General features: G+C 38.8%; 1 protein-coding gene across 5 annotated transcripts in view; it reads right to left on the bottom strand.

Moving 5' to 3' along the window:
• Adarb2 (adenosine deaminase, RNA-specific, B2) overlaps nucleotides 1-23,757 on the bottom strand; it is a 566,237-nt gene extending 542,480 nt beyond the window's left edge. For 3 of the 5 annotated variants that reach the window (NR_110345.1, NM_052977.5, NM_001289530.1), the window contains exon 1: nucleotides 22,963-23,417. Coding sequence is in view for 3 of the 5 variants with exons in the window: in NM_052977.5 (NP_443209.2) it covers nucleotides 22,963-23,062 (100 nt within the window). In the remaining 2 variants the exon portion in view is untranslated. Of the gene's footprint in view, nucleotides 1-22,962 lie in introns of all 5 variants that reach the window. The other 2 variants (XR_382016.4, XM_017315647.2) reach the window with 2 other exon arrangements.
• Between the last annotated feature and the right edge of the window lie 1,288 nt (nucleotides 23,758-25,045).

Here is a 25,045-nt window from a genome sequence, read left to right as displayed (position 1 = left end):
AATAATAATAAAGAAACCAGGGCTGAAACACTGTCTTGGTAACATTCTTGTACTCAAAGCATGAAGGTGTGAGTCTAGATTCCCAGCACCCTCTTGGTAAGTCCACAATAGTGGCATTCAACTTGAATCCCAATCTTAATGGGTCAAAGGAGGTTGTAGTCTAGACAGACAGCTTAGATGAACCTGTGAACTCCACAAGAGATGTTTTCTCACAAATTAAGGAAAACTGAGAGAGAGACATAATGTTGAGTCATTTTTGGCACATATGCATATGCACACACACACACACACACACACACACACACACACACACACCAGACAAAACAATGTAAAAAGAAACTTACAATCACACATGCTTAAGAAAAACTAAGCAAACAGAAAAGATGATAGTGTTATAAGAAACATTTAAAACAGATACCCCTAAGTTCATACTTGAAAAGCCTAAGTGACAAAGATCAGGTTTTTATTTATTAATTATATTGTACTTATCTCTTGGCATATGAGAGATGCATGAAGCTGGCCTATACAATGTGGCCAAGCATAAATGCAAGAATTTTGTATAATTTAGTCCATTAATCTGGTGAACTCTTTTATAAAACAGTGAGAAATAAATCCTAGATCTATAACCAAACCTACCATACTGTTGCTTTTTTCTTTGCTTCTCTTTTGTGTGAGGAAACAGTTATGTAGCAAGCATTGTCTTTCTCCTGGGAGGAACTGGCAGTGGCCTTGATACTGCCCAGTGACATCAGCAAGGCCCTGCTGTCATCTCGGGAAGCTTTCTCAGTTACCAAAACAACTGTAGCCTTAATTGTATTATGCAAATCTGTGTTAGATCCTGACAATGAAACTCCTTAGTGGTGACAACGTGGTTTTAATCAGCCTATTTAATCCTTGTGGAATTGTCTATCATATGGTTTCAAATAAGTGTCACCAAATTTCAAAAAGGAAGGAGTCTTGTTGCTACAAAGCAGGGATGTCACAGTCAGGCTACAGCAATGGGTAAAGGGTCTCTGTGAGAGGGGGAACTGGGAGGGGGCAGCATTTGGGATGTAAATAAATAAATAAATAAATAAATAAATAAATAAATAGAATTAAAGCAACAACAAGAAAAATCCAGGGATGACTTCCACCTTTGGTTATTAGAATTCAATACAATGCGCATCAAAGAGGAATCCACACATACCTGGAAAGGTTGACAAAGAACAGAGTCGAGAGAATGTGAAAAGTTACAATTGGCTGGTCCATTTCAGAAAAGCCTGTGATGACTAGAAAAGTTGTATATAGACCCATCCATCCTTCCTAATTCTCCACAATTTAAAAAAAGAAGCTTAATCTAAGCTATGTGCTCTTAGGACGTAGGTTTAAAATGATAGTCAATTTGATGAACATGTAGCAGTAGGTAAAGCAGATGGAAAAAGGAAGACAGAAATACACAGCATTCTTATTGAGCATTTGTGTAAAGATTAAAAAGGGGAAGACAGGATCAAGCTACAAGGCTTTGCCATATAATTTCTTTCTGTTTATTATGTGATTTTAAAAATAGGATTAATTTTGTGTGTTGGTGTGTGTGCGCATGCCAGTATGTGCATGCATGTGCATGTGCAGGTTTTGAGAGAAATTAGAATTAAAAATGATGCTTTTAGTTACTTGAAAGCTAATTATTGCTATATAATCTTCAATAACTTCATGGATGAAGTAGAGAGCAGTAGTACATTGGATGGCTATGAATAGGTACTGTGCTGGGGATCAAATCCAGAGCTTTGTGTTGCATGCATGCACTCTACCAAATAAACTGCACCCCTACCCCAGGTTAAAATAATGAATAAGTCACTAAATGCATTTTGACATTTTTTTACTATATGCATAATAAGTTTTGAATGATTTAAAAAAACTATCAAGGTTATTTAAAATTAAGTGTGATTATTATGTTACCCTCCAACTTCTAGGACTGCAGATATGCAAGCATTGCACTGCAGTAATAGAAATGTCTCCAAAACAATGTGAAATAAGCTAGTGGCTTATTGCCTTAGTTTTATTTTCTAGGACTTTTCTAAAATTCCCTGACAAAAGCAACCCACGGGAAAACGGGTTTTTTATTTGGCACACATTTTCAGGTTACAATCCATCACTGCAGGGAAGCCAAGACAGCAGGAACTTGAAGCAACTGTGCACCTCATATCCACAACCAAAAATTAAATAGTGCATGCATGTTAGTGCTGAGCTCACTTTCTCCATTCTTATGCAGAATCTCCTTCATAAGAAATGGTGCCAGTGGGTCAGTCTTCCCTCCTTATTTGATGTTATGTCGATAGCCCCCCCCCCCCCAGACATGCCCACAGAACAGTCTAGAGTCAGACAGACAGTTAAAACCAACCATCACAGTGACTGAGACAGTAGCTTAAAACTCACTTCTCATCAGTTTTCTACGTGTCCTGATTTGTTCTATTAAGTTTTAAATGTCTTGAGAATAAGACTGTATATTAGTGATTATTCTCAAGTTTAAACTAAAATTCTTAATGTTCATCAAACAACGATAAAACATGTCTGACCATGGAAAAAAGACTGCTAGAGCTGGAAAAGCCAGAAGTTGCTAGAAGTTTCCAGAAAGACTGGGAGCCAGGTGACTGTATAGCAAAGTAAATTTCCTAGTCCTGCTGCTGTTCTTTCCAACGATTACTGAAAATAAGCTACGAGAACCCCGGCTAGGGAACAACCTGGCTCCCGTTTCATAAATCAGTGTACTGTGTGATATCCTATAAGACACTCCTGCTCCAGACCCAGGCTAGCCAACCCATTGGGTTCCTGGTTACATAGACAACGCACATTCTAAGTCATTAGAAAATTACCATCATTCTGATAATCATTTGTCCATCACAGCAAAGGACAACCATGAAGAAGGTGCTAAAAATTCTAAAAATATTATAATCTCTAGAAAGAAAATATATACCACAGGCAAATTGAAAATTTAACACTAATTACTTAGTATCAAATTCCATCATGGAACAAAAATGTTGACCTACTAGTGGATGATCTAAGCACTTTCTAATGGCTATCGTCTCGTGAACTTTAATGTTTAGCAAGATTCTCATGTGTCACCCAGCCCACAAAAATTTAAGGTTGAATTAAGCATGGAGAATACAACGTGCTTCATGTCCTTGGAGATAACCAACATGCCTTATTTCTGAGAACTCCCCAGCAAAACCTTTTAAGTTCATATAAATCATAATATCTCAAACTCTCCTTTAAAATAAGTACATCTTGCATAGAAGTCCATTTGGAAATTTTATTCTATTCTGTGGGAGAAATGGCACACTATAAAACTCTTGGCAGATTTAGCATCCTTAAATTTCTGAGGGTATATCTCTTATGAATATCAAGGAGCTACCATGGAGAATATGTACAAGAATAAAACAGTCCTGGAAAAATTCCTAAGGTTTGCATGCACCTTGGCTAACAATAAACTGTATGTTTAATTCACAGGGACTTACAGGATTACAAGTGCTCTTCAAGACAATATTCTTTCAAACTTGTTGATTTTATTTTACTCACAAATAAATTCTCTCTACCTTTCCCTCACCCCTCCTCTCTGTCTCTGTCTCTGTCTCTGTCTCTGTCTCTGTCTCTCTCTCTTGTTCTCTCTCCTTTTCATTCTGTTGTTTGTACATGTGTATGTGTTTTGTGTTTGAAGTGTGTGTGATCTGTACATGTGGTTATGAGTATGTGTGTGTGTGTGTGTGTGTGTGTGTGTGTGTATGTGTGCTTTGGTGCACATGTGTGCACATGTCTTTGTAGGTCATAGGTGGTATCTTCCTACCTAATTTCTTTTGAGAGGGCATCTGTCACTTTCGTAGAGAGACTCTAGGTCAGAAGCCACAGGCCTGTGAATATTTGATAAGGATGGGTATTGACAACTGTTCTTTGTGTCATGAGGTTGGATGCTCTGAATAAGGAGTAGCTCTGGAGATCCAGGGAGGTAGCTAAGCATCCTCAGTATCATGATTCTGACTAGTGGCACACAAGTCCTATCCTCTTTTGTGTGCACTGCTGCTCAGCCTCAGAGCTGAGTCCCTAATAAAGATCTCTGATGCCCCAATGGCCATTTCTATATTCTGATTTAGGAAAAGATATTAGCCTCTCTCAATACAAATAAAGACTAAATTGGCTTTAAAGATGAAATTTGATGGAACCTGGAAACTTCAATTGCAAAATAGAATTTAAAAATTAACATATTTAAAAATACTATATTATATTTTAATGAGAATTTTAAAGCATGAAACAGAGATGTCAAATTCATAAATAGAACAGTGTTAATGAGGAAAGGAAGGATGATGGATGGAAGGAAGGAGTGAAAGAATGAAGGAAGGAAAGGGATAGAGAGAAAAAGGGAGAGAAGGAAGGAAAGAAAGATACAACCAGAAAGAAACAAAAGCAATGAAGGATCTTAGGTTATATTAACATTAATAAAAACTTTGTACACTCAAGAAAAAAAATGATGTTTGCTTTAGGCCCAAATCATGAAGCTGAGATACGAAGAGCTACAGTTTAGGTAAAGTTATATTTCTTCTAGTCCCTTGACATTAGGCCTGGATTTTTTGCTTCATTCCTAGGTTAGGACTAGGAAGAATAATCTAGAACGTCTATTTTACTCTTCTAGTTGAGAAGACTGTTACTCACTTGCATTGCACACATATCACATCAATTTTGGAACACTAGAAGGACAGTGCACCCTCAGTCCCACACCAAGACCCCTCTTGCTTCTTTCATTCCATGCCTTTATGTGACTTCATGATGGAGTCTCTCAGCTAGTTTTGGGCTGGATCTGACTCTGTTTTGCCCATTACAGAAGGGCGCAACACCCCAGAAAAGAAACAGAACAGGGAAAAAGTATCAGGAGAATGCAGAATGTAGCTGCTCTGAACATCTGTTAGAGCAGGCAGGGGGGTCGTTGGGGGGGGGGTCTGACAAAATTAACTCCATGTATGGTTGATCTCAGCCTGTTTAATACACATGTCACCAGTTTTCACCAATAAGCATTTGACTCTTTTCACTCCTGGGATGACATTCAGCTTGTGTCTTTAACTTGCACCCAAGGTTCACACTTAGAGAAATACAAGGTTTGTGAAGCAAATTATCTGTGTTCTGTGCATTTGTGAAAGCTTAGATTTTATTAGCCTATTTTTCAACGAATCCCCAGTACATTTAGGTTATCAGACACAAATGTAGCCCACAAGTTTTTCCCAATTTTGGGAATCTCACCATCTTCTTTTTACTTCCATTTAATGCAACATTCATACAAAACACTCTAAATAAATAAAAGAATTTCCACAGAACCAAAAGGTTTTACCATGTATTTGATATTTGTTTTAGTAACTGTCTTTCATAAATAACTACTAAAACAAAATCCTGTGTTGAGCCTTATCTTAAATTAGAATATGTATAAATGTACCATATTTTCTGCATCCATTCCTCTGTTGAGGGACATCTGGGTTCTTTCCAGTTTCTGGCTATTATAAATAAGGCAGCTATGAACATAGTGGAGCATGTGTCCTTCTTACCAGTTAGAACACCTACTGGATATATGCCCAGGAGCGGTATTGCAGGTCCTTCGGTAGTACTATGTCCAATTTTCTGAGGAACAGCCAGACTGATTTTTTGAGTGATTGTACAAGCTTAAAATCCCACCAACAATGGAAGAGTGTTTCTCTTTCTCCACATCCTTGCCAACATCTGCTGTTGCCTGAATTTTTGATCTTAGCCATTCTGACTGGTGTGAGGTGGAATCTCAGGGTTGTTTCGATTTGCATTTTCCTGATGATTAAGGATGCTGGCATTTTTTCAGGTGCTTCTCAGCCATTCAGTATTCCTCAGGTGAGAATTCTTTCTTTAGCTCTGTACCCCATTTTTTAATGGGGTTGTTTGATTTTCTGGAGTCCACCTTCTTGAGTTCTTTATATATATTGGATATTAGTCCCCTATCTGATTTAGGATTGGTAAAGATCCTTTCCCAATCTGTTGGCGGCCTTTTTGTCTTATTGACAGTGTCTTTTGCCTTACAGAAGCTTTGCAATTTTATGAGGTCCCATTTGTCAATTCTAGATCTTACAGCACAAGCCTATTAAAAAGGATAAATTTATGAAATTTCTAGGCAAATGGATGGACCTGGAGGGCATCATCCTGAGTGAGGTAACCCAATCACAAAAGAACTCACATGATATGTACTCACTGATAAGTGGATATTAGCCCAGAAACTTAGAATACCCAAGATATAAGATACAATTTGGGAAACATATGAAACTCAAGAAGAACGAAGTCCAAAGTTTGGACACGTTGCCCCTTCTTAGAATTGGGAACAAACCACCCATGGAAGGAGTTACAGAGACAAAGTTTGGAGCTGAGACGAAAGGATGGACCATCTAGAGACTTCTACACCCAGGAATCCATCCCATAATCAGCCTCCAAACACTGACACTATTGCATACACCAGCAAAATTTTGCTGAAAGGACCCTGATATAGCTGTCTCTTGTGAGGCTATGCAAACACAGAAGTGGATGCTCACAGTCAGCTATTGGATGGAACACAGGGCCCCCAATGGAGGAGCTAGAGAAAGTACCCAAGGAGCTGAAGGGGTCTGCAACCCTATAGGTGGAACAACATTATGAACTAACTAGTACCCCCAGAGCTCCTGTCTCTAGCTGCATATGTAGCAGAAGATGGCCTAGTCGGCCATCAGTGGAAAGAGAGGCCCCTTGGTCTTGCAAACTTTATATGCCTCATTACAGGGGAACACCAGGGCCAAGAAGTGGGAGGGGGAGAGGGGAGGAGGGAGGGCATGGGGGACTCTTGGGATAGCATTTGAAATGTAAATGAAGAAAATACCTAATTAAAAAATTAAATAAATAAAGGAAAAAATAGATATACAATTGAATGGTGTGATGGTTAATTTGACTGTCAATGTAATCTCTTAAAGAAATGCTTAGGGTATGAATGAGGATGGGTTTAGGTGCATTTGTAGGGGGTGGGGGTTCCAAAGAGATTAACTGATGAGATAAGAATGCCCCTCAGTGTTGGTAGTACTGCCTCATGGCTTAGGTTTCTGAATTGAATAAAAACGGTAAGAAAACAGATGTGCCAAGCACTGGTGTTGCATTATTTCTACTTCTGTGATTCTTGAAAGGTAAGATTAAACCCTCCTACTACCTTAGAGTTGGCCCCACAATCCCAACTTCCCAACCATGAGGGATTTATCACCTGAATTGTGAGCAAATATAATTCTTTCTCCATTAAGTCATTTCTTTTAGGTGTTGCATCACAGAGATGAGAAAAGGAGCTAATGAACTTATAAAACTATTTCTGAGTTATGGGAAATGCCATGTGTTTCTCTGTCAATCCCAGATCATAATGAATGATCCCTTAGGCATTACTCCTTATAAATCCTACCCTGCAGGTGTATGCGAAGAGGAATTTACTCAGATAGGTTATAAAACTTTTGGTGAAAGGAGGTTGTTCATCTGCCTTCTGGGGCAGCACTTGAATCATTCCTGAAGAAGATGGGGGGATGATATATAGATGAACTGTATAATCATTTCTTGTTTATAAGCTTGGAAGTGAGTGATACCTTGTTTACTTCTGTTGAAAGGTCATCAGAAACTAAGGCATATATCACTTTAAAACTACAGTGAACCTGATCCACTCGATGGTTCCTATTTCTTTGACAAAGAACAACATCAAAAGTATCAACACAGTTGTGTGACCTTATAAGAGAACAATGCACTGAGCAATTAAAAACAATCAGTTCTCATTTGAATGGAGAGATTAATTAAAGGACATATTTTCAAGCCCATAGGTTTGGCCTTCATGGGCTCTAAGACATCTCAGCAAAAAGAATGATCTTGATGATTTCAAGGGAGTAATTAACCCATTATTATCAAGACTCTGTAGACGTAATATTATTTTGAACACAAGTGGTGACCATGAGAGGAAAACAACCCAAAACTTTGTAGGAGGTGAAGTGAAAGAAAGAAGAGTTCATGCCACTTTATTTAAAGGGCCCATCAAATGGGATTCTGACATTAATCCTGGCGATTATTGAGAGATGGATGCTAGACAATTTGTACACATTGCTATCACACTAGATTAGAAGCTAACAAAGTCCATTGCAGCCAGACATGGTGAATGCCACATACAAGCTCAGTCCAATACAGACACTGGTAGCCTGATGCTTGCATATTGCACTGAACTGGGATCTGGATCTCAAGCTAATACAATTTTCCCTTTAGCCCACACTCAAGAATCTTCTTCCCAGCTCTGAGCCAGGAGGTTCCTGCACCTCCACATAAGAAGCCCAGGCAGTGACCTAAAGAGACCAACTCTGTCTACTTGGTTAGCTCAGAGCCATGAAGACCCTTCATATTTCCATTTCTGGGGATTGAGATTGGCATTCCTGGATTAATTATAAATAAAATACCCCTGCAGAAAATTCAAAACCCAGAAAAACCTACCTGTGAGTGTTTATGTAAAACAACTTTATAAATAAGGTTTGAACAGATGGAGAAAGCCATTTCAGTTAATTTGTATGTAATGGAGTTGCATGTATTCTACTGAGAGTGGATATCCCCTGGTTATCTAGTGAGTTTTATAGCATGTGCTCAATGATTTAACCTATTTTCCTCAGAGTGGCACACACCCGAGTTCAAAAGTCCAATTAGACTATGCTGCATCTGATTTATCTTTAAGTATTGTTTATTTACTAACTACATTTGAAGCAGGGCATGTATGTTTATTGTCATGTGTTTACTGGGAACTTCATTTTGATTTTGTCTTTGTATTGCTAGCATAAAAACAGAATAAACATAATCTAGGAAACTGAATCACTAAGCTTATTGTTTATGCATCAAAGTGTGTGAAAAATTTACTACATGTAAGCATCAGAGACATACATTCACAAGGTAATGGGGGCTTCGCTATAAATTTAAATGAATGATATGAAAATATCTATTTAAATTGGCTAACTATACACATGGCATTTGACTTTGGACACTGATTTTTGCTGAACAAATAACATACTCTAATTCAATTGAAAACTATTAGCTGAATTGTATGACAGCACTGGATTCATCTAGACATTTCTTTTGTACAGTGTGCGTATGTGTATGTGTGTTCCTCTGTGTGTTATGAATATATTTATAGCATATTGATTTCCTTTTGTTTATTAATTTTATTATAGGTTTAAAATATGTAACTCAGTTTTTTACTATTTGAGTTACTTAAGTGAGGTGTGATTAATCATTATTTTGAAATTCAATATACCTATTGTAATGATATCGAAAAAGAATGATGCTTGTGTGTATGAGTTTAGTTCAGCAATTTATAAATATTTCTTCAATCTTTAAGTCAAAAAATTGCATGACTGATGTTACCTGGGGAAGAGAAGGCCCAGGGAAGGTGTACATTAATGGATGCATATATAAATATAGGCACAACTCCAAACACAAGCACATACATACACCACATACACGACTGGTAAGGCAATGTAAACTTGGTTGATATACTTCAGAATCTTCTTTGAAAGAGAAATACAAAACTCTTCTCCAAAGCCCTTTATATTACATCTGTATGTGCTAGCCATTAGTGACATGTTGCTTATGAGACAGTGGTTTGAAACAACACTGAAAAGTCCCCACAGGAGTCCCTTAAATGACAATTAACTTTATTGCTCAGAGATTATTCTTTCCTGAATTCTATGTATCTTCACACCACACTATGAGACTTAGCCTTTCAGGGACCTGTGCTTTTCTGGTAGTCTCCTGTATGTCTGTGTTTAATCACATACCAGTGCCTTTTTTGTGTAATTGTATGTGGGTGGTGGATGGGTGTGGAGACCAGAGCTCAATGCTGAGTGTTATCCTGTATCTCTACCTCACTCTCTACCTTATTTTGGTCTGGTCTAGTCTGGTTCTCTCTCTCTCTCTCTCTCTCTCTCTCTCTCTCTCTCTCTCTCTCACTCACTCTTCTTCCCTCCCTCCCTCCCTTCCTCCCCCCCACCCTCTCTCAGAACAGATCTCTCATAGACCCTGGTGTTCACTGACTCACTGCACCTGTCGGCCTGTAATCTTCAGGGATTTGAACTTACGCTCTCATGCTTTTGTGGCAAGCGCAAGTCAGATAATTTTCCTATCTAGCTTTCTAAAATAGTAACTTTTATTCCCAAGTCACAGTTCTCTTATCTGTAATACAAAAATGTCACCATTCATGTTGTAAATTTCTTTTTACATAAAAAAAAATAACACACAAGGATAATTCTATTTGTTGAAGAAAGCAAGCTATTGTAAGGAAACAAAACCTTAACCCCCCTTCACTTACAATGTGATTGATAGCTCATTTCAGGAACTCCCACCACTATTAGCTAACAATGGTGAACTTCAGAGAAGCCCGGAAGATGAGAAAATCAGACAGAACATGATAAAAAATAAAAGTTACACGTTGTGCACATCCAATTCTGTGGCCATGGATGTGACAAACTCATCAAGTAAAAAAATCTGGACACTGTTAAATGCAATCTAGTGTTAACTCAGTTATACAAAACTTTCATATCTCTGGAGGTTTATATATAAGGGATTTTTAAAGAGATGAAAACATAATTTATATATTTTAAGAGGTAGAGGTAATGTTCCTGGAAAGGGTTCTGATAAGACAACTGACTTTACTGTCTAATAATTGTCTCCAAATGACAGGATTGTGACCTTCTGCTTGCTATGAATGAAGTAGTATGTAAATCATGGTTCTCTAGATCTATAGGAACAAAAGTTCCTAACGTGGGTCTTGAGAACCAAAGTCAGGTCCTCTGGAATATTAGCAAATATTCTTAAATTCAAAACCATTTACCCAGCATCCCCTCTTCTGTTTAGTATACTTTTTCTGTGCTGTGATAATGTGAAAACTCTATAGTTAAAATAGTAATTCATAGTTTTTAAATTAATTTACTATTATGGCCTTTGTTTTCTGATTTTTTTGTCCTGTTTACTGTTATTAAGAGTCATGGTTCTGTTTTTGTAATGAGTCCAGACTAGGACATCATTCTGTCTTGCCAATTATATTAGAACAACTCACAGACAACGGGTTTAGAGTCATAGAGAAAACATCTCAGTGGGTCCTATGGATCCAGGAAAGAGAAAGCTAGGGCAGCTCAAAGCAGGAATGGTTTTGTAGGGCAACACAGAAGAGATGATGTAAGAGATGAAAGAAAAGTGCTCTCAGCCTGGAAGATAACCTCAGGGCATTCCTGTATGAAATTTGCATGTTCTCCATCATGGGTATATTTCACACTGGTGATAAAAGCTCTGACATGAGGGAGCACCACTTTAAGGACTGGAGTCAAGTCATCTTCGGATTGTTGAGGAGCAAACCAGCTAGAACATGGACAGTAGATCCAACATCCAAGTGTGAGAAGGGCAAGGACCATTTCTTGAGACACATCAGATTTAATATGAAGTGCATTCATCATGAATAGCATTGGTGCTAATACCCAAATTGTGAACAATGGATTATTTATTTGAAGAAATGTTTACAAATAGCGAATAATACCCAATACATTGTTTAATTTCAATTTCTTCACTACAACTTTAGCTTCTATATTGCTCAAACTTTGAAACATCCCAGTACAATTATAAAGGAATACTCAGGCATGTCTGCAGTAGTTGTACTGTAGCTAAAGACTGTAAGACCTACTAAAGGGTTTCATCATCTCATACTAAATTTTGTGAGTGGGTTCTATATGCATCTCCTGCTTATTATATAAAGAAAAGATAGGTTGTAGAGAGATAGGCAAATGGCAGGTATATAATTGAGTAGAAATGGGGGGGGGCAACACCTTTGTTGATTATATAGATGCACTAGACAGATAGGTTTGAATTTTACTTTAAATCACCTCACCTCATGGCAGAGCTATCCTGTTCTTGCATGCAGAGACTGCCAGTCCATACTACAAGCAAGGACTGCAAATTAAGTAATTCTCTTTGGTTTGGTGCTAGGATTTTGTGCTATTGCGGTTGCTGGTGCACAGGTTCACCTGCAAGGAGGGTGGGTTAGACTGGGTCACTGCCTGGACCATTTTGGAGCGGGAAGTTGAGTCACTGGCCACAGGTCTAGGAGGCAGAGTGTAGCTGTGTATCTGGAAGTGAGGACTACCTCCTTACAGAGATGACAGGGGCTAGGGCTGGAAGCGGGATAAATGAAGCAGGGTTGAGAGCTCCAGCGTGGCAGCAAGGGCACTGTCTAAGAAGGCTGGCTCCCAGAGAAAGACTTACAGTTCTTTTAGCTTTGTTGGGTCTAATGGTTTCCCTTCATTTATTGCATGAGAATACTGATGAGCTATAAGCATGCCAATCATCTGGGGACTAATTCAGCAAACAATAGAAGTGTGCCTCCCACGTTTTCAGAGAAGGGAGTTTTATAAAATATCTCTTCCACATAAATGACAGAGAAGGCAGAACACACTGGGATTTGATTTCTGGCTGTTTTGGGAAGTTTTCAGAGCTTATATTGTTTAATCTCTACTATTTATCATGTGACTGACAAATAAAAGGGTCTAACAAATGTTTGTTGGACGGATAAACTCCAGAGTTGTGTAACCCCATTCTAATATAAAGGAAGACAGAGCCATCTATAAATGTGCAATCTAATCATGAGTTCATTCTATAAGAAATATGCATTGGCAGTACACAATGACATTACTTTGTTAAGTCCAGAGAACGCAAAGGAGCACATCAGAACACCCATTCTTGAGGGATTATAAAGAAGGTGGTAACAACACCCTCATTCCACCTTCACACGTCTTCATACACCTAAGATCTGAATAGTGTATTCTATCTTCAATTCATTGTCTCAGAAGTGTCTGATGGAAGTCATCCTGCAAACCCTCACTGACTTCCTCCTCCCATGAGCTCTTATAACTCACATGATCTGTACACAATCTTGGTAGAAAAATGTTTTATTTTCTGATTATTCCTCTTAGAAATTCTTTTTCAAAACATGTTTCAATTAAGCAGAATTGCAACACATTCCAACAGGATTGACACTCCCTCTCCTACCGCCAGTCCCTCCTTTGAACCCCTTCCATGTCTTATTTCAAAACTGACATAATATTTCCGGTGCCTTTTACATTTAAAAATAATTGCGTGTGTGGTTATTTTTCCTGTGTAACATGTGTGTGAGTGCCCCTGGAAACCAGAAAACGTTGTTGAATCCCTTCAGACTCTGGTCACAAATGGCTGTGAGGGGCCATGTGGATGCTGAGAACTGAACCCAGGCTCTCTGAATGAGCAGGCAGTGATCTGAACCTCTGAGCCAACCCTGCAGCCCCTGCTACTGAATGAGTATCTTTTATGCTTTGCCTGCATGGAAAGAGTGGCAGTGTTATATTTTGATAGCTTATTTTTGTTAGGAAGTTTTATTTGAAATAAAGGAAATGCAAGGAACTCAATCTATTGGTGGGTTTTGATTTTATAAACTCATTGTATACACCCATTATACACAGGACTATATTATATATAAGGAACATTTAAATGTATATTGAGCATATTTTTGTTATAAGTATCATAAAACATAACATTGTGTGGGGTCATAAAGGGTTATTGTCACCCTCTGCTTTCATTTGACACAGTTGTATTTATATCTTGACATGTAATATAAACTTACAGAAAAAGCATTATTTATGGTAGTATTTAGACTAGTTCATACTAGGAGATTGAGATATATTTGTACTTTAATAAATATGTAGATTAATAAAAATGTACCAAATATATTTCTTATAACACGGTGGTATGGTTTAAGGCAAAATTTGGCAGTTCTACAAGGAATGGAATTGAATAAGTTGCCTCATATTTTAAAATCATGTATCTTTGTGCATTAAAAGCTACATAAATTAAAAAGCAAGTGAGGTGAACTTTGATCAAACTTAAGAAAAAGAAGCCTCTAAATTATTCTTTCCATCTCTCCTTTGTCTGTGTGTCCTTTGTACTCCATTAAAACCCTTTTGTACAAGTGTGTTGTTTCCTTTTATGTTGGAAGTTGGATTATTTTTATCAGTGGCAAAGGCAAGATTTGCTTTACTTCATGCAAAGTATGCACACAGGGAAATTTCAATTGTTGATTCCCTGGAACTTTTGCAATTAAGCAATTAATATTTTCCTCAGAATTACAAACTACAACCACAAACCAGCATTTTCTCCACTACCTCTCAAAGTGTTTATATTCTCACATGTAGCCAGAATTTCATTTTGCCATATGATTTCTTTCAGAATTCCATAATATACTGATGTTTCAGAAGTAGACAAATCATTTAACATTTTAATATTCAAGATTTCAATAAATACTTATTGCATTTTAAATCTTGAGCCTGGCATTTCTCTATTCCACATGAATATATTAGCAGTCTACACAAAGCACACAAGCATACAATTAATGACTTGAATTCTATTCATTAGCTACACACAAAAGCCGTGTCATGATTCAGTTTTCACAAAATGAAGAAGTGGATTTAAAACTCTGCTGATTACACAAAATAATGCACGCACACTTAAATGTGTTCGCCTTAATAATAAAGGAATTTTCTATCTATGTGCTTAGTCATAAAAATATATCTCTCAATTTCAATATGCACCCATTTGCTCATTCCAGAATGGAGGGGTATATTCACATTGAAGTAATATATTAACACACATCAGAACTATTTTTAAGAATAGTATCATTTAATGTGTGCATGCAGGAAGGGCTGTCAAAGCTAGTGGATTTCTTGTGCTACCTTCTCAGAGGTTTTTCAAAGGTTTGTCACACCCTATTATTTCATCTACATGTTTAACAAATAATTTTTGCTGCAGCGTGGTTTTTCTTTGGGGAGAAAATTTAAAGATAGGTTTATTTAGTTATTTTTTTTTAAGTGCTTTAACCATGTATACTGGGTTTTCATGTCACTTTCTGATAGAGTTTTAGTTGAACCCAGATGACTGCTTTTCCTTCAGGTTCTAACTATTGTATTTTTTTTTAATTTCTGAAGTACAGATAATTATTTCAGTGCTTCTGTCTACCTAAGGATTAGGAAAAAGGTAGTGATTTTAAATCATTTATTTTCTCATCCCTCTCATTTGTATAAACTTAAAGGAATAGGTGTGTGTGTGTGTGTGTGTGTGTGTGTGTGTGTGTGTGTATTTTAGAGACTTTATATTTTGGTTCTTAGCCTACAGCTCAGCCTGGTATGGAGAGGGTGGGCTTCTCCTTTAAGGCCACAGCTATTTTCACAACCGCGGGCCCAATGTGAGCTCAGCATCTGTTACAGACAGGGATGAGTGAGCCCAGCTAGACTTGGGGTTTGGAGGAGGTCAAAATCTATTTTGCTGACATTTCTGCCACGTTTGTTAAATTGCATTCAGAAGAATGCAATTAAACTTTTAAGAAATATTGCATTTATCCCTAAATACATTTGCGATGTGTTTGGAGCAGTACAGTTGATTTTTTCAAGCAATTATAGAAACCCAAAGCATGTGTTTTGCCCTAGCTGATAATGGCTTTTAGAAACACTAGCCTTCCCACTTTTGTTTCAGCCTAACCCTAAGAAGAAATTTGACTGGGATTATCATCTTCCATGGAAGATAGGCTCAGATGATAGAGAAATGAGTCCCCATATTTCTGTCTCATTTTAATACCATATGTGAAAACATAGTTTTGAAATCATGTAAGACATAAAATGATGAGGCAGTAGGAAACAAAAACCAAAGATCTTGTATCCAATAAACGGAGCAGCCAAGATTAATTAAAACTATAATATTATCCAAAGCACATCATGGGTAAGGTGTTTAAAAGCACTCCACAGGAATTTATCTCAAAGTGTTATGATGATCATTTCAACATTACATTCACTCCACCTACTCAAGACTTCATAGCCGGGCATGGTGGTGCACGCCTTTAATCCCAGCACTCGGGAGGCAGAGGCAGGTGGATTTCTGAGTTCGAGGCCAGCCTGGTCTACAGAGTGAGTTCCAGGACCGCCAGGGCTACACAGAGAAACCCTGTCTCCAAAAACAAAAACAAAACAAACAAACAAACAAAAACCAAACAAAAACAAACAAACAAAAAACCCCCCAAAAAACAAAGAAAAAAAGACTTCAAAGAGAGTTTAGGAGTATATTATGAATAGTTTTGTTTTACTTATTATCATTTGAATGGTATTACAACAGCCACAGAAAAAAACCCCAGGTCTGTGATGTTGAACTGACGTAAATGTCCAGTGGCACACTGTAACCTCAGTGCAGTTGGACTTTCAGTGTAAGAAGCAGGTCCTGCACCGCTGCTTCCTGGTACCCACGCTACAGATCTTCCTGTCTCGATGCAGGAGCATTTGCTTTTACAAGGCGTGGGGGGGGGGGGGGGTTAGGTAGAGGGCTCACACTGGAATGATTAGTAGTTCAGCAAACATGATTGTTCTAACTGTCCTTTACATTGGAAGCAGATTGGCAAATCCACCCCCAGTCTCAGGATCTCAGGATTGAGAAGTATGCAGAGTTTAAGAAAAGCTTTCAATTCTCATCTTTAAGGCATTTAAGCAAAATGTTGCCTGAGCTTATATTGTATTTTCTTTCAATTTTAAAGATGAATACTACTTTTCTTTGTTTATAGGAAGGTTTCCTATATCAGACATGGCTCCTTACTCAGGTATAATATTTTTATGTCCTTCATATAAACATATATAACCTGTTTATTATTTTGAAAAATTAAAAGCAATATTAACTATTTGACTTTTCTATAATTTAACACAGGTGATAATAAGTTCTAACATATATTGAATTTCATAACACAGAGGGGGCAATTACTAGCTACTTTCTATCAAGAAACCAGACACAAGTGGAATTTATTCAAAGCCAATAAAAGAATAAAGTTGAATTATGCTTCTTCCTTTCATGTTCAATATCTATAACTAAAATAAAAGTAATCAAATACCCTGCATGGATAGAGAGGACCCAGGTGACTCCATTAACTCTTTATTATAAGATACACAGTTCTCCAGGAAAGAAAGTCTGCTGTTGTGCACCACATTCGTGTCTGAGAAACTAAAATTCCCTTAAAAGCCAAACAAATCAGCTCATAGGTAGCTGATTCTTGGATGTGGTTCCTGGAAAACTGGATCCACTCTCATGTTTTCAGCTGCAGATTTAGAGCTTAGAACTGCACTTTTCACTTTACTTGAAGTCATCCAAGCAGCCAGACACAACAGCCCTCAACCTCCTTTCCTTCTAACTAAAATAAAAACAGAAAGGACAACCTGAACCTGATCACTAAGCAGGGATGCCTTGGTTCCAGGCTGGCAAGGGACATAAGTAGAAACACAGGTCTGTCTGCAGGTTTGTAAATCCTGAAGGCACCTTTTCATTGGCCCTTTTTAAGGTCTCCCAAGGACCCTTTCAAACTTACGTGTATTCAAAATTTAAAAGGAATTCCCCCCGCCCTGATTTCTTCGAATTTTGAAAGCCATGTCGCTCTACTGACATTGGCGTATTAGGTGAACTATACATTAAGAGCTATAAATAAATGACTATATTTAAACAATCAAGAACTTACAGCCTATATTCCTCTGAGCGAAGGAAATCATTTAATTGAAAAATTAGGGGTTAATTTAGATTCATGTTATCTACAAACCCAAGCAGCAAGGATCAGAATTGTCAGAGCCTCAGCCAGCAGGCTCTGCTGTCTTACCTTCATTTTCTCAGGTTTTTTTTTTTTTTTCAAATTATTTTGTGCTCACAGAGAAACACATGGAAAATGGTAATGTTCAATAGTTGAACTAGTTTGCAAAGGACATTCATGGTTTTCATGGCTCACTTGGAATGTGATTTAATTTTTTTTCAAGCTGGTTAAGAGCTTTTAATATCTTGTTCATGATAAGAAAATATGCCCTTTTACAAATCTTGTTTGCAAGTCATTAGCACCCAGATTGGTCACAGTAACATATGTTTAGAAATAAAATTTATAAATTACAAAGAGTTGAGTGATCTTTTTTCATTCTTAGGGTCTTTTTAAACAGTTTTTGTTATAAAAATTCTGACTTATATTTTCTAGGAATATTAGAAAAAGATACAGAAGGATACAAAATTGATCCAATGTTTCTAGTCTTTCCTGTCTAGATTCACACATACACAAAGCAATACACATACACTCCCCCCACACAGTAACATACACATATGCACATATATGTTTTCAATTAAACACAGTGTTACCTTTCTATGTCTCAAAAATTACAGTCTCTCACTTGGCATTTCTTTATATAATACTCCTCTGAGATAGCTTTTTGTCAATAACCCTAATGCCACTATTTGGATAAGAATACATGAATCTTATACTTTTAATCTAAATTCAAGCTCACTCGTCATATCTAACGCCCTTGAAGCAATTTCAAATTACTGTTATTACATGGGTCACTAGAAACCAGAAGCTCTGATATAAATTTTTAAAAGGGAGAGAGAGAAAAGGAGAAAACCCCCTCATGCAATTAGATCCTGCCTAACGGTTGGTTTAATCAATTTGATTTTTATCCTGGAATCCAGTCTTTCCTCTTGAGCTGTCAGCGAGCGAGATAAGAGCCAGTGGTGTAGACGGGCTGTCTTTTCTCCGTTGAGATGACAGCCACACGGATTACTAAAGCATCGCCGGGGATGGAGAGCAACACGGCCGCTGCACCCTCATCCAGTGCGCAATCTTTCTATTTCATTAATTTTTCATGGAATTTCATTTCACAACAAGCTGGCGTCTGCCATCCATCTGCTCCACTTACTGTGTCCCCTTTGCCAACTTTTTATTTGCATCTCACAGCGTTCTCGGGCTGCTCCGCTCCACACCACACTACCTTGCTGAGATTCCCAATTTACTTTCGTGGATCTATCTGCCTTGTGGGGTTGTTTCCAAAAAAATCACACCCGGTCTCCCTAAACATCTGGACACCCAAGCACCCTGGAATAATAGCTCAATCTCAAGACAACTTCTTAGCTGCTGTTAGGTGCTCCAGAGAATGAGACGTTGTCTGCCAATGATCAACTCAGTCAAATAAGTGTTTGCATACCGTTTGGACACTTCCCTAAAGTCCTGTCCTAGTTGATGGGCGATGGATACTTCTCACTATAAACCGTGCCCTTCAGTTTACCTCGGATGGGTATCAATAAGTCTGTGCTAAAAGATTTTTGTTTTACATTCTCAGACACTTCAGTCATTTTACCTATCTGTATATAACAGTGGGTTGTATCTTTAAATATTCTGTTTGAAAAATTAATTTCAGGCCAGAGAGCAGATTCTTTGGGAAAATATACGAACAACAACAACAAAAGGAAAAACAGATGCACAACGCATACACACACACACAAAAAAAATGTTTGCCATTTCAATGCATAAGAATACCAAGGTGTAGTTATAAGATTATTCAAAATTATTATCCTGACAGTCTATGGTTAGGGGTTAAATTTTTACTGATTTATTTTTATGAATTACACTGATTTTAGGAGGTAGCCCTCGTGGACTACCTGCAATGGTCTGCTGCTAATAAAAATGAACAAAAAGCCTTGAATCTTCACCTTTATTTTTTTGAGGTTTCAATGAGTGCTTCGCAGTATTTACACGCTGTTATTTTCTACTGCCAGCAGCACTCATCTCTATAAAGCACTGAATAGATGAAATTATTTATAATCATTCTGCCAGGAATTATGAAATAAGTCCAATCTTTGAGCCCTCTTCACGTCCTACTGAAGGCAATACCCCAGTGGTGAGTGATGGCAGAAGATGCTCCTTATTAACCACCGTTTTGCTAACGTCTCTAATTGATACTGAAGGAGGACCGAACAGATCTATATTCTACACATCAAATGGGTTCAGGCCCCAGATTGACACATGTATAAACATGAGATGTTTTGACGGTCCTTCTCAGTATACTTTTATTTTGCCTGTGTGTGCGTCCTATAAAATGAGAAACTCACACTTCCCATTTGTCCAGGCAGTGTAAACCACTTAGATACGATTTCTAAAGAAAATCCTAACTGAAAACACCCCCTATGGAGGCCATGCCAAGATGAATAATATGAGGTCTCAACAAAAGAAGACAAGAATCATCTTTAAAGTTTTTTCTTGCAGAGAAACATGGGCTTCTGCTAGCTGACCCTGGGAGGCATGTTCTGTGACCAAGTTTCTCTGGTTTTTAGATCTTTAAAGATACGCATTACTTCTTGTGTAGTACAGTGACAGAAACCTAACCTGTGAAAGAAACCACCCCATTTCCAAGATGATGGATTGCGCTTACCAATAATCACATCCTATCATTACCACAGTTAGCCTGTAGCTAGAGTGTTTCAGTTTAGGGCGTAGACTGTTGGATAGTATACTCGACCCAAGACACCTTTTAAGCCTACACGTAGAAAATAAAGATTCTCCGGCATACTGACCAAGTGATGCTATGGTTCATTTTTTAAAATGGAGCTTGGCTGGCAGATGAGCATATGTACACTTATCATGATTCTACTTATTAACTTGTTTAATACATTAATAACATATTGATTAATGCATGAAAATGGTTTTATAGTCAGCATGTTCACTTGCTACTTAATGGCATTCCTAGAATTCCTTAATTATCTCCCATGCATGTGTGGTCCTTCATGTTGGTCAGGCTTAAAACTTGATGCTATGCCATTCCATCTCAGTGAAGATATATGAGCATTAAGATAAAATTGAAAGACATCATTGCTCTTTATGGAGTAGAAGAAACGTGCATTTATCATACACGATATTACATACAAGCTTATCTTTTCCTGGGAGATGTAAAAAGCAATTACTCTCTCCTATGGCTGAGTATGCTAGTTTTTATTCATTTATTTATTTATTTTGATCATGTATATCTATATTGTTAACTTTGCCAGTAAAAATGAATATTTAACAGTTTAGTTTTACTGTCCTACCACAACAGCTGTTGTCAGGTGCCACAGAGAAGGCCACTTAAATACAGGTCTACACACAATAGAGACTTGTATATGCTTACCTATTGCCTTTGTTATGAAAATTTGAAGCCTTCCTAAAGTCAAAATTTCTAAGGATACAAATACTTGCTGTAAAAAATTTGCTTTGGGCTGTCATGGCTCAGTTTATAGTAAAGGAAGACTTTCCTGGGGTCTTTTTATTACCTTCCAGAATAAGTATTAAGGTAGTATGTCTGATACTTCATGGTAAAGAAAATGAAGAAAGATGAGAATTTCCTTTAGCTTACATTTCTATAAATTGTGTTATTATAAATATTGCTGCATTTGCTTGGTTCTAAATAGCTAAGCAGACCATTAAAAAAAATAGGAGACACAAACAAACACCTGAAGTATAAAGACATTTTTTTTCTTACTTCTTTAAAAGTGCTATTCATTGTCGAACTGTTGAAAGCATGGCTTCCTTAATATCCCTGCCATTTTCAGTCAATAGCACATAGGCATAGAAGAAATCAGTAAGTCCATTTCAAAATGTTTTCAGATAACAAATTGAGCATCAAGTATACATTTGAGCTGTTTAAGAACCAAAGTACAATTATAAAATCACCCCCTTTGAAATCAAAGGTCCTGAAACATTCAAAGACAGGTGTTAGGTCTCCTTTGCTCTCAGGGATCCTGATGTGTGATTATAATCAAGGATCGTTTGCTTCAGAGTTTTATGTTTTGATTAATTTGTGCTATTAGGAATCATATGGGATTCAGGAAGAGTTAGGAAACAATCTAGAAGAAACTTATCTTAAGGTCTCTAACATATCTAATCTATAGACAGATATTCTAAGAGGGTTACTACAACTACCCTGTGTATCCTGCATGAGCACAATTTTTAAAAGTCAATTCGCTAAGTTGTGTCCGTTCTGCATAACACTACGAACATTTTAAAAACTAGAGAAAACCAAAACACCTTTCAGATACTGGTAAGAACACTGAACTTCTACAAACTCACAAAGAACTAGCATCAATGCAAGCCCCTCTCTGAGAAAGAAGGGACAACTTTGGAATCATCTTTTATCCTTCTGTGCATATGAGCTAAAGATGCATTCTAGGGCACTGCTTACCACGCTGGAGGAATTGCTAATTTGACACAAATCCTTGCGTGAAAGCCCTGCGCTTGTGGTGACATTGACTAAGTTATGTGAACTCATTTCCAGCAACATTAGTAACAAGGCACCGCCTGAGTTTGTCAGCTGCAACCTGCCACCCGGTTCCCTCTTCTTTTCTGGTTTGCAAGATGTAATTTTCTTTCTTTTTTTGCTACCAGTAAGACACAGCATTCGTTTCTTTTTAGGCAGTAATTTCTGCAAGGACGTGTTTTGTCCTCTTTGTCTATGCCAGTGTTTACATGGCCACTGGATATCTCACTAAGGAAAAAAAAAAATAAGCCAATCAATTTGGGAAGGCAATTGCCAGGGTTTTGCCCTCTTTTTTCCTCTGAGACAATTTGGATGGGAGGAGCTGGGACGAGAGCTCTTTCCCTTTTTTATGTGTGTTGGCTTAAGTGAGTGTTTCTTTTGGCACCCTGTGATACTGTTGGCTCCAAGTGTGTCTAAGTGCCAGCCTTGGGTCTCCTGTAGGGACGGTGGTACCCAGGATACAAGCATCAGAGGATGGATGCTCCTCAGCTCAGCCCTCTCTGCTCTCTTCCCAGTGTCTCCTGCCAAACATTTTCCGCTGAGCAGCTGGCTGGCTCGCTGTAATTTCCTGGCTTGAGGAAAGCCCCCAGGCTATTTACAAAGAGATTTGAACTCACAAGTGCCCTACTCAAGGTGGACATCCCAGAAGCATCCTAAAGTGAAGACAAGAGAAAACCTACAAGCGGCCACCGAGATCTGAGGAAGGACGAGGGGGAGAGACAGGGGAGAGTTGCAGCGGGCACCAGCACCGGGAGCGCTCACAGAGCGAGCTTCTTACCTTTCCTCTTGGACCTCCTCCTCCTCCTCCTCTTGGACTTGCATTTGAGTTGACTGCTTAGCCCTCCAGACCCTCTGCCACTCCCCAGGACAGATGCCATGCCAGTTGGGAGACCCAGAGAGGAGCTGGTCCTTCAGCAATTTCACCTTTCTTAGTCTTGCTGCTGCGGCCGCAGTCGGGAGTGTTTCTGGTTTTGCAAATCAAGTCTCAGGCTCACTTTTTAGGACTGGTCTCCTCAGCAAGCACCTTCTCTATAATTGCCCGTCCCTTGGTTCCGGATGAGCTGGAAGCCTCGGGTGCACGCTGGAAAGCTGAACCCTTCCTTAGGCTGAAAGCTCTGGGAAAGATTCTCCCGCGCGTCCTGAGCGCCCTGGAGCTCTCTCCTCTTCGTCTGGGCTCCAGAAGCAGAGCTGCTACTTTTGCGCCTCTGCGAGTTGTTTGGCACCATCCACTTTAAAGCCAATCATGCAGGGAGCTCGTCTATTTGCTGCCGCAAAGTCTAATTAGATCCAATCACAACTGTCTTCTGGCTCTGACATCAGCAGCACCAGCTCTACCGCCTCTGGTAGCTTGCAAACTCAGCTCCCATTCGGTTGGATGGAGCCGCCCAGGAGAAAGGAAGGTTTCAGAGGAAGCCACAATCACACCGAACTGGTTTTACTGGGAGAAGTCCAGCGGGGCAGTTTGCAGGAGGGTGACTACCTGGGATGTCAAGGCTTCTTGCTGCAACCACTTGATAGGCTCAAAACACGCAGGGACCGATTTCTCAAACCTAGCAGTTTTTAACTAGTTAACTTACTAAGATGCTCATTGTCTGGAGAGGGAAGGATCTCTCCCTGTTCAGGACTTCACTTCAGAAATACGCTGAGATTTCTAAGTGCCAAAGAGACAACCTCTTTAGGGATTGTTTACTCAGAGACCGGCGCTTCTGTCTGTTTGCATGATTGTTATGCTCAGTTCCCACTTCACCTCCCTTTCATATCCCAAGGCTGTTCCTTTAGGAAAAGGAACATGCATCAAAAAGCATGCTAGGGTTTCATCCGAATGTTATAGAGAGGGGATCCTCCTGGTGTTTGATTCACTGAAGGAAGAACAATCACAGGAGAGACCAGGAGAGAGAAGAGGAGGGGAGAGTGGGAAAGGAGAGAGGGAGGGAGGAAGGAAGGGAGAGAGAGAGAGAGGGAGGGAGGGAGGAAGGTGAGGGAGAGAGGGCGGGATGGAGGGAGAGAGGGAGGGAGGGAGGGAGGGAGGGAGGGAGGGAGGGAGGGAGGGAGGAAGGTGAGGGAGAGAGGGCGGGATGGAGGGAGAGAGGGAGGGAAGGAGGGAGGAAGGTGAGGGAGAGAGGGTGGGATGGAGGGTGAGAGGGAGGGAGGGAGGGAGGAAGGAAATGACAGAAGGAGGGAGGAAGATAGTCTATAGAAATTGTTACATTTACATAGAGAATGTAATGTTGAGGAAGAAGTGGCCTGCAAATTAAAATTGATGTTAAACCATTTTATTTTCAGGGATATACTAGGTTTCAATGACTGATTCCCAGACTCTGACATAAGACTTAAGAAGAAGAATATCTTCCAGCAACCATTCTGGCATCTTGTATTTAAATCATCAATTGTTAATCATCATAAGTTTGGTTTGATAAACCACTCTAAAGTTCACTCTAAAGTTCAGTGGGATGATTTAAGAGGAGGACATGAAAACTGTTTTGTTTCTGTGGTTTCCTCATTTCCATATTTCCTTTTTCAAGCTCCTTATGGGCCTGAGTATTTTCATAGTGTTTCTCTTATGTAAGAAATAATTCTCCCAGGGAACATTGGAAGTAATTAGGCTGTCCATGGATTGCTGCATTAGTGAGTGAGTGGTAAGGTCCTTGCTCAGCTTTGATTGATGACATATAGAGACAGTTGATTTTAAATTTTTTTGTTTTGTTTTTGTTTTTGTTTTTTCGAGACAGGGTTTCTCTGTGTAGCCCTGGTTGTCCTGGAACTCACTCTGTAGACCAGGCTGGCCTCTAACTCAGAAATCCATGTGCCTCTGCCTCCCAAGTGCTGGCATTAAAGGTGTGTGCCACCACTGCCAGGCTGAT

The sequence above is a fragment of the Mus musculus genome, chromosome 13, assembly GCF_000001635.26.
Source record: "Mus musculus strain C57BL/6J chromosome 13, GRCm38.p6 C57BL/6J".
Classification (NCBI taxonomy): domain Eukaryota; kingdom Metazoa; phylum Chordata; class Mammalia; order Rodentia; family Muridae; genus Mus; species Mus musculus.
This window is presented reverse-complemented; position numbering and strand designations above follow the sequence as displayed.